General features: G+C 36.5%; 2 protein-coding genes across 2 annotated transcripts; both read right to left on the reverse strand.

Annotated features, from left to right (window-relative positions):
- Positions 1-4,271: 4,271 nt before the first annotated feature.
- On the reverse strand, positions 4,272-9,688 carry LOC117214367 (cytosolic 10-formyltetrahydrofolate dehydrogenase). Its single transcript, XM_033460445.1, has 8 exons — positions 9,515-9,688; positions 9,185-9,237; positions 8,231-8,372; positions 7,922-8,156; positions 6,862-7,541; positions 6,358-6,772; positions 5,590-6,248; positions 4,272-5,499 (listed from the first exon to the last, which is right to left on the reverse strand). Exons 3-8 carry the CDS (start codon positions 8,364-8,366, stop codon positions 4,922-4,924), a joined length of 2,703 nt encoding a protein of 900 aa, XP_033316336.1. The 5' UTR covers positions 8,367-8,372; positions 9,185-9,237; positions 9,515-9,688; the 3' UTR covers positions 4,272-4,921.
- A 1,131-nt stretch (positions 9,689-10,819) lies between these two features.
- LOC117214334 (protein Red-like) lies at positions 10,820-14,880 on the reverse strand. Its single transcript, XM_033460345.1, has 7 exons — positions 14,601-14,880; positions 14,381-14,537; positions 14,080-14,305; positions 13,629-13,927; positions 13,112-13,361; positions 12,117-12,650; positions 10,820-12,047 (listed from the first exon to the last, which is right to left on the reverse strand). The coding sequence occupies exons 1-7, from the start codon at positions 14,728-14,730 to the stop codon at positions 10,989-10,991; spliced, it is 2,655 nt and encodes an 884-aa protein (XP_033316236.1). The 5' UTR covers positions 14,731-14,880; the 3' UTR covers positions 10,820-10,988.
- Positions 14,881-14,888: the final 8 nt, after the last annotated feature.

Below are 14,888 nucleotides of genomic sequence, written 5' to 3' on the forward strand. Positions count from 1 at the left end.
GGCCTCTTAAGAACCAAATTATCCAATCCATTCTGGATCTTCTTCGCAACCCTGCTAATCAAGAGTTAGGTTAATCTAAATTGAAGAGGACCTCCTCGACAACTTTTTTTTCCTATATGAAAACGTCAACTAGATGAATATCGTCTAGGATCGATATAAAATGTTGATCAAAGTGATTTGAAGAGTAAGCCCTAGCATGGTAAGCGTCCTTTGACACGTGCAACATTTAAGGGTAACTCAGAGTCACTGGTCTCTCTCTTGACACGATTACAGAGAATTTTTCTAGTTTGTTAGCCATGATTACCTTCATCCCTTGACCTGAAGCGTTTTCCCTCCCCTCGTTTTTCTGCTTGCCTCTTTTTCCCTGGGCAACACCCGCGGAAAGCCGGCAGCACTCCCCAGCTCGAAACGCTGCCGTCGGCTGGCATCAAGTGAAACATGAACATCTGCTTCACGCATGGTGAGGATGAGTGTTCCACGTGTTGCTGTATTTTTTCTTCCATTATCTATCTTTACATGAAAGCTCTAAGAAAATTTTGAAACTTAATATTAGACTTAATTTTACTGAAGCAAAGATTCAATTAGATTATAATTTCTTCGATAATCTTTCCAGCTAAGTAGTGCAACACTGTAATTTTTTGAGATGAAATTGAATTTGATTTAGCATTAGCAATAAAAAAGATTTTGATATCAGAAATCATGTTTGAGTTGTCAATAAGAGATATGAAAAATGAGAAGAATATTTTCATGGTATGAAAATAATTTTAATAGTAACTGAAAAGAGGAGAGAAACGAGGGGAGAGATTAGCAACAAAGAAGTCTTTTCTTTCTTGGTAGCTAAACAACGTAGTCTGTGGTCTTCAGCATCATCGACTTCTCTGCTCACAGAGCGAATGATTGCGCAATCATGAGGGCCACGTGAGGCCTTTGAAATGCATTCAGTCGACCCGCTTTGACAGGACCACCTGGAATGTTTTTCTAGTAGACCGATAACAACCTCAGCTGCCTCGAGTTCACAAATAATTGAATCACAATACATGGAAAAACTACGTTTTGATCGAATTCATGGAATTAAAAGAAGTAATCTAAGAATTATTTAATCTATCATTTAATTTAAAAGCGAAGTTCATTCTTTTAAAAACACAACTTCCAAATTATCTTATTTTCTTATTATTATTAATTTTTAGATCTGTATATTAAATCGTGCTAATTAGAAATATGATTTGACGAAGAATTTGCATCGCAATACACTTGGAAGTTTACAATAGGGATCGTAAAAATGAAAAAAATTATTTGAAGAAAATGAAACCAGAATACGGAACCTGGTCTAACAACTGAATTCTCAGTCGGAAACGCTTTGAAGATTCCCTGGCAGAGCGGAACGAGAATCTTTCCGAGTAGTATTATTGTTGTGACCCAGGATGACTCATACACGTTACGCTGTATGTAGTTGATTTTTCTCGAGTGAATCAACAAGCTAGCGTCGATGCACCGTGCTATACGCTTGAGATCACTTTTCAGCGCAACTGAGAATGTACGTACATATTATATACTTCCAATATTTAATTTTTATTTTGAACGATCGTTTCTAAGTTGCATGAACTGTGTCAAGTTAATTCAAGTCACACGTAATCGATTGGAAATAAAAGGAGCCAAAAAGGAATATTAGAAGTAACGTAGCCAGTTGAGCCAAGCCTTGACCTGCCTGGAAAGTCCATTTGCATTCACGTTATAATTACTGTATATGAGACAGCTGTGACATCCGGAACCATATCGAACAATAACTTCATTGAAAGCCTTTGAATTTCTATTTTAATCGCCGCTGTTAGATTACCATTCAATTCTAAGTATTGTGAAACTGAAGAGAAGTTTAATATTACCTTTGAAATCCTAAATTGCTGAATTTGAATCTGTAGCTTTTACTACATATAATAGCTTAGATTATCAATAGATAGATATCTATGATTCTTTTAAAAATTGACAATACTTAAAATCTGTTAAATTGTAATGAACTATGTGATCTAAATATCAGATACAATTAAGGAAGTTGAATTACATGTATTGAGACGTAACTGGAGGTGTTAGAGATGAAAATCAGTTGATCCAGGAGATAGAACAGCGGCCCATATCCGTGCTTCATGGAACACCCGATAGATCAGCTTACCAAACACGCGTGGCCCACAAAAAGATATTCGTTTCCGCCCAGCGCGATATCCACGGGATCACAGGAAGGTTACAATAGCAGCTTTCGGACACTATGATATTAACGAATACGTTTTCTTCAATTTCGTTCTACAAGAATTATTAGACCGAACTAATAACTAATAACCTCTTCTTCTTTACATAAACAATAATTAAATGATTAAGAGGACAGAAACTGAAACATAAAACTGAACGTAAATAGAGACTGCATCAACACTACACGGTCTGAAACGGTTTGAACCAGTTTTGTTGAGTGAGAAAACGTGCGAAATTGATGAAGACACAATGTACTATAGCCATCCAGCACGATGTCCCGAGGGCGACTGAACAGTGAACTTGATTTGCAGACCAGCTGCGGAGAAGGGAGGATTCCGAGAGAAAGAAACACGTGGTGCGGTTCTCCGAGTGAAGAGGGGACATTTGGACGCGGGATGCGTGGCTTCTTCTCTGTTGGCCGGCAAATGTAATTGCTAAATGGATCGCTATGTGAATTTTGACCGCATTAATTTTAGTGCCAATGCGACTTTCAGACCTGCAACTCTCTTAATCGGTTCATCGATATTGTCTTCACACTCCTCGCAAGTAAAACTGGTTGCTGTTAGGTAGGAAATACGTATGCTCTATTTCCAGAAGCATTGAAAATACTGTTTGTAAATAATTAGTCAAGTATCAAAGGGATTTACCGTGAACCGGAATCTCTATTCATAGTAATTAGCGATTTTGGTAGTTAGCAATCCATTATATTTTATTTTTAACGCTATTAAAGGCTTCATTTGTAATAATTAAATAACTTAGTTAGGGATATTTATTATAATATTTAATAGGTAACATAAATCTCTATTTAGATTCCGTCTCCTCACGTACATTTATAAAAATACAAAATTATATATATATTGATATAGATCTACTATATTTAATTTTTAACACAATGAATTTGAAAATAAAATTTTAAAGGAAATAGAATAGGAAAAGCATTTAGATATAAGTTAATGTCTGATCAGAGGACACATTTCCATTGAAAATGTATCAACGTTTTGAAGTTGTTCAGAACCTACCTAAAAGGGGAGAAAAAAGCGTAGATGAGCGGCGGAAAAGTAAGATAAACAGAAGCATGTGGAAGAGAGAAAGCAACGGGGATTGGGAAAGGGTCAGGGGGCAGCGTCCTGAGGTGAGGGAGCAGAGCCGGGTCAGAGGAAAATTTGCATTTCCTGTTCACGATGAATAATGCCGCATGGAAAACCGTAGTTGGCCAGCCAGTCGTCGAATTAATTCAATAATCCTCGAAATTTCAATGAAAAGGCTATTCGTTTCGAAAGCCATAGAAAAGAAATCGTGTTCGTGGTCGTCGGAAAGAATTTCACCAGCTATTCATTTATGTAACACCTTTATTGCACTCATAGTATTTTTTATATTCTTCTTATTCACTATATTCTTCATGTACTTATCTCTCTTTCTTCTTTAAGGATATAAAATAATTTCTGGAAGCCAAGGACCATCATAAATTCATACCGAATGGAATTCTTTTTCTGAAACGAGATGTAGAAAAGGATGTGAACTTGTAACTAGTATTCTAGAACTATTTCATGGGGTTGCTTCAAATGGATGAAGAGGAGGAAGTGGGAGATGGAATGTTTATGAGAACAGCTGTTCCTGTCCTCGGGGTTGTTGACCATCCATACACCTACTTTCGTAGAAGCCTTTTTATTAGTAGGTGGATCTTCAGGTACACAGAAGCAACACGTGTCCATTAACTTTGGGGAGTTTTTCTTCCTTTATCTTGAAGCTGTCTGTTCTTTGTGACTCGAGGTAATCCTACACAGAATCTTCGTCTAGGATGAATTTATCAGTGGATAAAGGGATTAGGGTTTGTTTGAAGAAATTTTTAAATAATAATAATTTTAATAAAAATATTGAAATTGAGGACTACGCGAAAAAAAGATTACAAGTCTATTTTTCTTAATTTTTTCAATTTTATAGTATTTGATGGATAAAGAAAACTATCTTAATATAAAAGTTAAAATAGGAAATTTGATAAAAACAAGAGGATGGAATATAAGAAAAGAAAGACATTTAATTGTATAAGAGGCAATTTATATATCTGTAATAACTTATATAATCCACTTTGTTAATACTTTGTTATACAACTAGACAGAGCCATCTGTTAATAAGCAGCTTAGAATCAATCTTAACAAACATTTTGTAATACATTCTATCTGTTATGATCATTGAAAAAAATGATTCTCTGAGAATATAGATCAATTGATGAAAAAATGAATTATCTGAGAATATAGATCAATTGACGGAAAAAAATGAATTCTCTGAGAATATAGATCAATTGCCGAAAAAAAATACATGGAAAGATCTTAGAAGGAAATAATGGTATAACGGCCAACTACTCACAGAAATGGAGCACACTTGTCTCTATACAAAAAACCACGCCGGAGCATCTGGAGTTTTGAAAGAGGGACTAGAAGGGGCTTGTGTAAAAACTGTTTATGTAGCTCGCTTGCGTGGGAGCAAGATTTTGCTGTTTCTCAAGATGAGAAATCTTGATTATCTTGTGACTCGATGATTATCTTCTAAACTCGAAAATATCAAAAACATTTAAAAAATATATGAATAAAAAAGGATACTAGAATTTACAAATATATATTCTTGGTGCATAAATTATGAAACGTAAAGGTGCAATAAAAATAGATAAAGCTAATAATGACGTCTTCTAATATTCTATAGTAACGGTCTTCGTTTTTAAGTATTCGTTCAAAGCGTCTTGACCCAGGTCCTTGCCAAAACCAGACATTTTGAAACCACCAAAAGGTGCAGCCACATCTGTCTTGTTATATGTATTGATAAACACTGTTCCAGCTTCTATTTTCTCAGCAAATCTTAGAGCCTTGCTGATATCCTTTGTTAAGATACCTGAAGCCAATCCGTACTCTGTATTATTGGCCCTGGCAATCATTTCATCCATGTTCTTCGAGCTGAACTTGGAGATAATCATGATAGGGCCGAAAGATTCTTCGTTTGCTATGTACATGTCGTCCTTGACATCTATGAAGATAGTTGGCTCAAAATACCAGCCTGGGCGATCTAATCTCTTTCCACCATAAACTAGTTTAGCTCCTTCTTCAACTCCACGTTTCACAAAGCTTAAGAGCTTATCCATATGTGCTTTGTGATTCTGTGGTCCATGGGCGGTGCTTCTATCTAGAGGATTTCCTATAGAGATCTTCTTAGTCTCCTCCACTACCTTCCTCACGAATTCGTCGTGAATTGTCTCTTCCACAAATAGCCGACCTATTTAAAAGAAAAGAAATTTAGTCATTTTTAAATTCTAATAATGTTTTTGTAAGAACATTTATTTTTTTAATTATTTGAATACTATACCAGCAGCTATACAATTTTCTCCCTTGTTGAAAAACACACTGCTCATTCCAATTTTAACTGCCTGTTGAAGATCAGTATCTTCAAAGATAACTAAAGGACTCTTTCCACCTAGTTCTAAAGATACTTTTTTCAAGTTACTGTTAGCACAACACCTCATTATGGACTGTCCAACCTGTGTAGACCCAGTGAAGCCTAGTTTCCTGACCAGAGGATGTTCACAGATAGCGTTTCCAGTTTCAGTACCATTCCCTGGTACAATATTAACAACTCCAGGTGGGAAACCAGCTCTTATAGTTAGCTCTGCGAATTTCAAAGCTGTTAAAGGTGAAGTTTGAGCTGGTTTCATTACTACAGTATTGCCTGCTGCCAGGCAAACTGCCATTTTCCAGGAGAGCATCATGAGAGGGTAATTCCAAGGAGTAACCAGACCACAGACACCAATGGGCTCCTTTCTCGTGAATGTTAAGTTGCGATTTGGTCTGGCATGAGTTATTGGTATGGTGGAGCCTTGGATTTTGTCACAGCAGCCAGCAAAGTACCTCCAGGTCTCTATGGACATTCCTATATGGGTCTTCAGAGCCAAAGTATATACTGCACCGGAGTCTATACTTTCAATGGTAGCTAGTTCTTCCTTATGTTCCTCCATTAGGTCTGCTAATCTGAAAAGATGTTGAATATTATAAAATAAATTATAAAATAATAACATTATAATAATGCATTAAATTATAGGATAAAGATGTACCAGAGGAAATTTTGGAAAATATTTACTTAAAAAGAAGAGCTCCACGCTCCCTGGCGCTGATCTTGCTCCATTCCCCTTCTTCAAAGGCCTTTTTGGCAGCCTTAACTGCCTTGTCCACATCCTCCACAGAAGCTGTTTCAACCGAACAGATAACGCTCTCATCGTGAGGATTAACCGTGTCTATAGGCGTTAGACTACCATTCACGAATTCTCCATTTATGAACAATTGTTTAGGAAACTTCAAGGTCATGTTGTTTGCTTGTATTTCCACGGCATCATACTTGATCTCTTTGGTAGCAGAGATACCTCTAGCTGCAAGAATTACCGTGTTAGCGAACTCAATGAACACTGGAGCCATAAAGACATCCGTATTCTGCAAAGTCACTCCCAGATTGTCTTTGACCTCCTCTACCAGCCTCACAACGTCCATACTTCCTGCTCCTGTAAGAAAATATCAGATATTCAATCAATTAAATTTTATTAATAAAGTTTTAATTCTTAAATATTAATAGAAATACTCTTCCACTTACCGCAGGCAAAGAAGTCGGTATCCTTGTCAACGTCCGTCTTCAGGATACTCTCCCAAATACTCTTTAAGGTTTCTACGTTCTTCTGCTCTTCTTCGGTGAACTCAAGCGTAGTATTTTCACTCTGTTGACCGAATTTGTTGGCGCAAATGGTTTTATTCCCAATCTTTATTCTCTCCACGTTGATAAAGTGATTATCAATAGTGCTAATTAGCAGTCCACCTTCGTGCAAGTAGCCTGGTCTATCTTCTACATATATATGAGTAGTCTGTTGAGGTAGTTCATCACCAATCCACAATCTAGATCCAAACAGACGAACTTCTTTGCCGTCGATAGTTGTCCACGCACCTGGAGTGCTACTCAAGCCACGAATGAAGTCATGAATTTTCTTAGCAGGCTTGGTCCAGTCTATTTTTTGAAGTTCCTTTTTGTTCAACATGGGATCATAAGTGGCTCCTTCTTCTTTTTGGGGGATCATTGGAGCGGTTCCTTTGGCCACGAGATCCACAGCCTCCGCCATGGCCTTGATACCTTCAGGATACAGGAAGTTACTGTACAAAGAGTCCAGAGTATCATTAGGCTCTATTTTGCACGATCTCTGGAGTAAAATTGGCCCTGTATCAAGGCCATCGTCCGCCCAGAAAATGGAGAATCCTGCAGTGTCATCTCCTTCTATCAACGTCCTAAAGACAGCATAAGAAGATCATGATTACTTGCAAGAAAATTGTATTATTGAAAACGACGATTGCGCAACGGTGCCCGACAATTTATCAGTCTCTTTATCGACATTCAGCGATACGAGAAAGGCACGAATAAACACGTATCGTGTGTTGCGATAATTTTGCACCAGATAATGAGTCGAACCGGTTCTAAGATACGCGTGCGCTTCGATTGACGTTGTCAGCGTCTTGTTACGCGCCTCTCCCGCCACGAGTAATACCAGTTCGGCAGATAAGCTAGCTAGAAAATCGCACAATGACCAGCGAACGCTCTCATTTATTACATTAGTCAACTGCAATCAGGTAAAGTGTTATTATGGTTACTTCAATTCAGAGCAACTGACCAACTAATAGCACTAGCTCCCCGATGTCGCGGCAGTATCGATGGATGGTAGCATATGCTGCGATGACGAGGACGATTGATGACCTCCATGGGGATGAATTGACTGCAGAATGGAAGAACATTTAGGTCGACTTCGATTCCTTTATACATTTCAAGGACTTCCGGCAAGGTCACGCCTTTGCTTCTCCATGATTTGATCTTGAAGACTGGAGTATTATCAGCTTTCGCTATCGTCGCTGTAAAAGAATGTTTGTTACGATGTTGGAAAATTGAGAACTGATTAGTAAATATTTTTTGTAGGATTAATTACCTAGAGGATCCTCCCGGTTAGCCTTGTCGGGAATGGTGAAGACTCCTGTGATCTGATGACCATTTTGCTTCAAGAGCTTGTAGACCTCGGCTGCGAAGGAGCTCTGGCCAATTATAGCCACTTTCAGTTCTGCCATTGCCGTCTAAATATTGAAATACTTTAGTTGTCATTAATTTAATGATATACATGTAGCGACACCTGAGTCAGAGGACAATTCAAACCCATGTTGCAGTCAAGACTGTTAGGTTGCAAGTAATGTAAGAATAAATAAACTCCGAGCAAGACAATGTTGCCGCTACATGTAACCGTCGAATGAAGACGAATTTGAATTTTCCGACTTTCCCCCGACCAGTATAAATAAACGGGCGCGATCGCGAGTGACACGGTACATATAGAGTGTCGAATACTATCTACAGAGTATCTCGGAGTGTTTATCGAGTTACGCGACGAACATTAACGAGTGTTTTGTACCAACGACTCACGTATACGGCTGTTAATTATTTATTTATTTATTTATCCGAAATATATTTGACGGGTTGCGACAGTAATATCTCGCTCTCGTTATTTCGTACTATCTATTCTCGACCAATCCTCCACATACGTATTTTACGTTGTTAGTGAGACAAGTATAGTGAAATATTAATGTAAGCAGCATGTTGAAGAGATACGGATTGTGAGAAAAATCAGTTTTATATAACTAACAAATTACTATTTATTAATCATAGATTATAGAAACTATGGAAATTCAATAATTAAAAAATTATATCAGCGAATATAAATAAAAATAAATAGAGAAATGAAAAATGAATAGTGACATATTTTAGGTATATACGAAATTGCTATAATCACTGATTTCGTTATACTTGTCTTGCTAAGGCTTTATCCTTAAGCCAACCCAATACCAAACATTAAGCATCGTAATAAATACAGTATAGTATACACCATTGTACATACCTATTTCCAGCGTTTAACGATATCTTCTAACTTTCACTGTACTTTCAAATAAACTGCAAAGAGAAGACAGTGTGAGGAAGCTGTGCGAAAGGAAAGTATGCTACAAGATAATAAGAAAAACTAAACCTGGCTTCTACTTCCATCTACCATGTTATTAAAATTATATGGACTCAATACCATCTACTATCACCAGAGATATTTCCAACATGCTATATGCTGTATTGCTACCGAATTATCATTCTACTTTCTACTATTTATATTTATTTGAATTATTCGTATACCAAAGCAGTGTAAACATTGGTATCTACAAATTTCATATGATTGGCTTACTGTGTTCACGACGTAGGAACGTATCGACAAGAAGTTTTTTAGGAACAACATCAGAAAATCGACGTGGACGGTCCTCCGGCTGTTTTATTCAAGTGCGTTCACTTCGCCAACTGCTATTCAGCTACTGACGGCTGGTAAATGGCTGGCACTTGTGGCTATCCGACTGAACCGCGTTAAACCACACAACGTTTATATAAGCTGGTTGTATCAGCCGGCAGGGTCAAGAATCGTTTTTTAATTCTTCTTTTCTTTATCTATACGGATCATTTAATATTTGTATTTCGATTTCCTACATGGATTTTCCTAATGAGTTTTCTCGCTTCGAAATATCAAGTTATTATACGTGTTATAGGAGAAGTATCGAAATTTCATTAGCACCGTAAAGTTTGAAACAAATCTGATAATACACGTAAAAGCTACGAAATGTTCGGTGCAAATAGTTTTTAGAAAATTTATTCGGAAGGCATAAACCAGAAATGAAATACTCTAGAAGCAATTCATTACCGAAAAAGGTAAACAAGTTTTTAAGAAAAGACTAGTGAAGCTACAAATAGCTAGTATTTGATTGTTTACCATCACTTGGACATGTGATGTTTTTCGGTTATCTATATCGAAATATATATCTATAAATATCGATGTATTTCGGTTTTTGTTAAGATAATAGTAATTACTAACCGTTAGCTTGATTAATTATTATTTTGAAAATCTAGATATATGTAATCTAGATATAAGAATTTTGGTAATTGTCTGTTCTTGATAAGAAGTCGATCATTTTAAAGGTAATACGTGTCTTTAAGGTGCAATAGTAACATCTTTTGTAAATTCAAACTGTTTATTATATTTTTATTATAGTGAATGAACAAACAATTAGTATTATTTAAATTGTAAACAAATACTGTCTAAAGAAATCATCCTCTTCTGAGAATAAAGAGAATTAAGTCTAAGAGGATTAAAATCTTTAGTGTTCCAATTTGAAGTAATTCAATATCTTAAAATGTCTTAAATACGTCACTTCCAATATCTTAGATAAGTCAGAATGTTGTGAATCGACGCTTTATTTAAAATAAATTATCGTTAATTATAAGTCTTAACTAGTTATAACGAGTTTTAATGAAAGATTCCCCTCTATCTATTGGTCGTAGGTCACAGTATGTTTACATGATCAAGTTTGTACTGGTTTTATTTAGTTTTAGGTCATGAATGTTTAGATCTCCAGCCGTGATGAATGAAAAAATTATGTAAGCCTTCAATTATGTTGCAATAATAATAACGCAATTTCATAAAGAGAGATCAGGGATAACATCGTTTTAAAAATATTATACAGTCTTTTATTGCATCTCCGATTTTGTACAAGTGATAGTCATAAACAAATCATATAATATATACTACAACATACATATATATATATATTCTATATAATCTATATATATATATATATATATCGTGAACAAGATTATACTAGTTACTCGAACATTCAATATCTAGGGACTTTGAATTCTGATGCAGCATCCAACACCGTACTGGGTTTCCTTTTGTTCATAATATTTTGAATCTTCTGCCATTCTCTGTCCAATTCAGCTTTCTCGTTCTTTTCTTTGTTATACTTCCTTGTTCTTCTTCCATCAGCCATTTTTACACCATACTGAAATGCCGCTTTTGGTAAAGCTTCTTTATTGTTCATATACTCGCTGTACTCTTCAGGTGTATCAAAATCCCACCTGCCGATGGGGCCTTTCTTGTTGCCAAGATCCATCTTGGTATAGTCTACTTCATCATCTGAATCATCTATTGCGTCCTGCATCTCGTCCAGCCCTGGGTAACATTCTGCATACCCTTCGGGCTCGGCAGCTAGTTTATTAAGAAGCGCTCCTTTCTTTGGAGCATTACCATCCGAGTTGGAAGGTGCAACATTCGGTAATTGTGGAGTGTTTGCTTTATCATCCGCGTCCAAGCCACCTTCAGGCTTATCAAAGTAAGAGGTCTTTTTCTTTTCCCTCGGTTGATTCGGATCCTTCTTACCAATCGTCGGAACGTAGTCACCAATGTCTCCATAAATACTCTCATCCTGTGGTCTTGGAGCAATATCCATGTCATTCATATCGTCAGGTCTAGACCTTCCATCCTTATTCTTCTTTCCTTTCTTACCATGACGGTTGCCTTGGCGAAGATAAGACAAAATTTGTGCCAATTTGTTTATTACAATGTCGTTTGTTGTTAAGGTAGGGGTATTATCTATGGTGGGCACATCTGCCTTGCTTCTGATTAAGGTCGTTGGTATATCTACATCCGTGTTTTCGTCATCCAATTCTATCACGTAAGCCATGCGGCCAGGAGTAAATAATTCGTTTCTTTCGATCTGTTTGGATTTCATGGTCATAACTGTTCTATAAACGTTGCGTGCTATCTTGGTTTTAAACTGCATTTCATCGTCTTTCTTTTCTCCCTCCTTCTTATCCTTTTTTTCCTTTGGCTTCACTAACTTCTCCATTTCTTGTTCTTGTTCATGTTCCTTTGCTTCTATCTCGCTACGTACCTGTGGAATAAAATACCTTTTTTAATATATTTATATTCTTATAAATAATTTTTTATTGTAGATTCTTACTTTTTGGAGGAGAGCATAATCCAAGCCTTTCACCAAATGAGTATGCTCCATGTCACCACCCAAGAATTTTGATTGCTGAATCATCTGCCTCCTTCGTTCAGCTGCGTCCATTCCTGACTTTAAATCTGGTGCAACTGCACGATATGCACTGGCACTGTTCATTGGATCCTCTGCTTGATAGTCTTGATTAGTACCATCTCTACGTTCTCTAGCTCTGTCTCTATACTTCTCTGCCAATTCTGCCATTTTATCCTCTTCTTGCTTTTTCAGTTTGGCATAGAAGCTCTTTTTCTTCCTTCGCAACTCTGCTCGGCTACCACCGCTAACATTAGGTGTCTGTGCAGTCTTTGCATTGGCGTCTCTAGCAGTCCCAGGTATAGAAGCTGGAGTTGCAGATGGAACAGATGCTCTTGGTGTCATCAACAGTTTCCGGAAGTCATCGTTCGTTAAACGAACGGACATTCCCATGTCCTCCTCCGTTGTTTCTGGCATTTTAATTATTGTATATGAGTGTTCTAAAATGTTGAGGTTAGGTTATTAACATCAATTAAATTTCTATAAAAAACGGAAACTAATTAAAATTTCAATATTGTAGATTGAAGTATGTGTCTCACGTACACCTAGTATTGAGAAATGAATAATATTGATTTTAAAGAAATCGACATTTATCGCTCAACTGTTTCGACAGATATCATAATCCAAAAAGTGTCACCTCCGTCAACAAATGCCGCAGCGGTACTGCTGTCTATCGGAAAGCGTCGTAAGTATTTTGAATTTGAATCTTCTTAAGTCTTATGTAATCCGAACTGCAATTCTACTTTGTGATTCTTTCTTTAAATAATATTCATTTTAGATAATAATATATTATAATATAGATATTATATTATATTCTGCAATTCTTCAACTTTTATTTCATTCATGGAACATGCTTCCTAATACTTATTACAAGTATCAAAAATTGAAAGAAATTACAAGGAAACAATCGGTCGTTTCTAGACTTTAAAGACTTCGTATTTTGCATCTATGCAATTAACGAAACGCATCATCGCTTGTCCTAATTCAGGATTAGCTACGTAATGTTGGAAGCGTGTGATTCCGTTGCACGCAGCTCCGTATTCTCCATCTTTGTTTATTGCAATTACAGCACCGGTGAATGTAGGATAATGTTCGGCAATCCTTCTAATTGCTGTAGCGGCAGCTTCAGTTGGAGTCGCGCCACGACGCATTTCCTCTACAGCCAGGAAACTAAAAAAATATTCTCAGATTGAAAATTGCAAATAATTGAACAAAACTACATTCTGACTAGGCTGTGGATGTTTTCGCAATTATATATCTTTATGAACGTAACTAAAGAGATGGAAACTAAATTTATCCATCTATTAAATATCATAGTGAACACTTTACTTTAGATCTTTTAATTATTTAGTATTTTTTTCTATTATATATTCTGTATATTTTTATTAAAAATACATAAATACCTAATTATGATAGTTCATTGAATAACCTTCTTACCTTGGCAAAAAACGCATCATTATATCTCCTTCGCCGGTTCCAGCTGCCGCACCGACCCTTTGATCAGCATATGCGCCTGCGCCAGCTATGGGGGAATCCCCAATGCGGCCAGGGATTTTATTTCTAGCTCCATTCGTCGATGTACCTGCTGCTATATGTCCATTCAAATCTATAGCTACAACTCCGATCGTATCGTGGTTTTCTTCGTTCACATGTGATTCATGCTCCTCTACATTGTCTTCCATGATATTCGCTACACGATATGGGCCACAAGACTTTTTTGGGTCCGGAACTACGTTCTGATAAAGTAAATATATGATTTTAGGCGGACATTTATATATAATACAAATATATGTGTATGAGATTTATTTTCAGCTTCTTTGCTTCTTCTTTTCTGAAAAGAAATATTCTTTTCTTGGACCCTTTCCTAGATGAAAGATTATTGATATACCTTCCAATAATTGGGTTGACAGTTATTTGACTTCCAATCCAACCACATTTTCTTTGATTCTTCTGTCTGTAAAGGTTCTTCTTTGAATCCCATCTCTACAGCGAATTTTGTAGCCAGTTCTCCGCCAAGCAAAGAATGTTTGGTGTTTTCTAAAACCTTACGAGCAACTGAAATGGCATTTTTTACATTTCTCAATAGTCCTACGCCACCCACATCCATTGTTACTCTGTTTTTGGGTAAATAATTCAATTAGAAACAATATTTTGCTTAGAATATATATGTAAATGAATGAAAAATATACCCATCCATGATTAGAGCATCCAGAGTTGTTTCTCCAGATTCATCTGGACTGCCTCCATATCCTACAGTTTTCCTGCATCTTTGCTCTTCACAGACACTGCAACTCTCTTCTATTGCATCCAAGGCACTCCTTTTCTCATTGTTCAAAACATTCCATGCTGAAATGAAATTATCATTATAATATTGTTCCTATCTTTTTAAAGACAGAAATGTGTAGTTACCTCTTTGTGCAGCATCCTTATAATCCCAGGTAATGACTACCAGAGGAATACTCTTATTAGAGGCTGAAGCTTTCTGACAAAATGTTAACCAAACGTATGCAGTCAAATATACAATCAATAAGGACTTCATATTTAAAGTTTAGTTCAAAAGCTATTGATGAGTATGGAGTATTTGAGAGTAGATGATCTTTGTCCGCAGAAAAAGTGGGGATATATCTCTCTGATGTCAGGCTATGTACATTTATATTGTTTTAACATAATGCTTCTCAAGAACAGAGACCTATTTTA

This window comes from Bombus bifarius, unplaced genomic scaffold (assembly GCF_011952205.1).
Source record: "Bombus bifarius isolate JDL3187 unplaced genomic scaffold, Bbif_JDL3187 scf7180000009200, whole genome shotgun sequence".
Classification (NCBI taxonomy): Eukaryota; Metazoa; Arthropoda; class Insecta; order Hymenoptera; family Apidae; genus Bombus; species Bombus bifarius.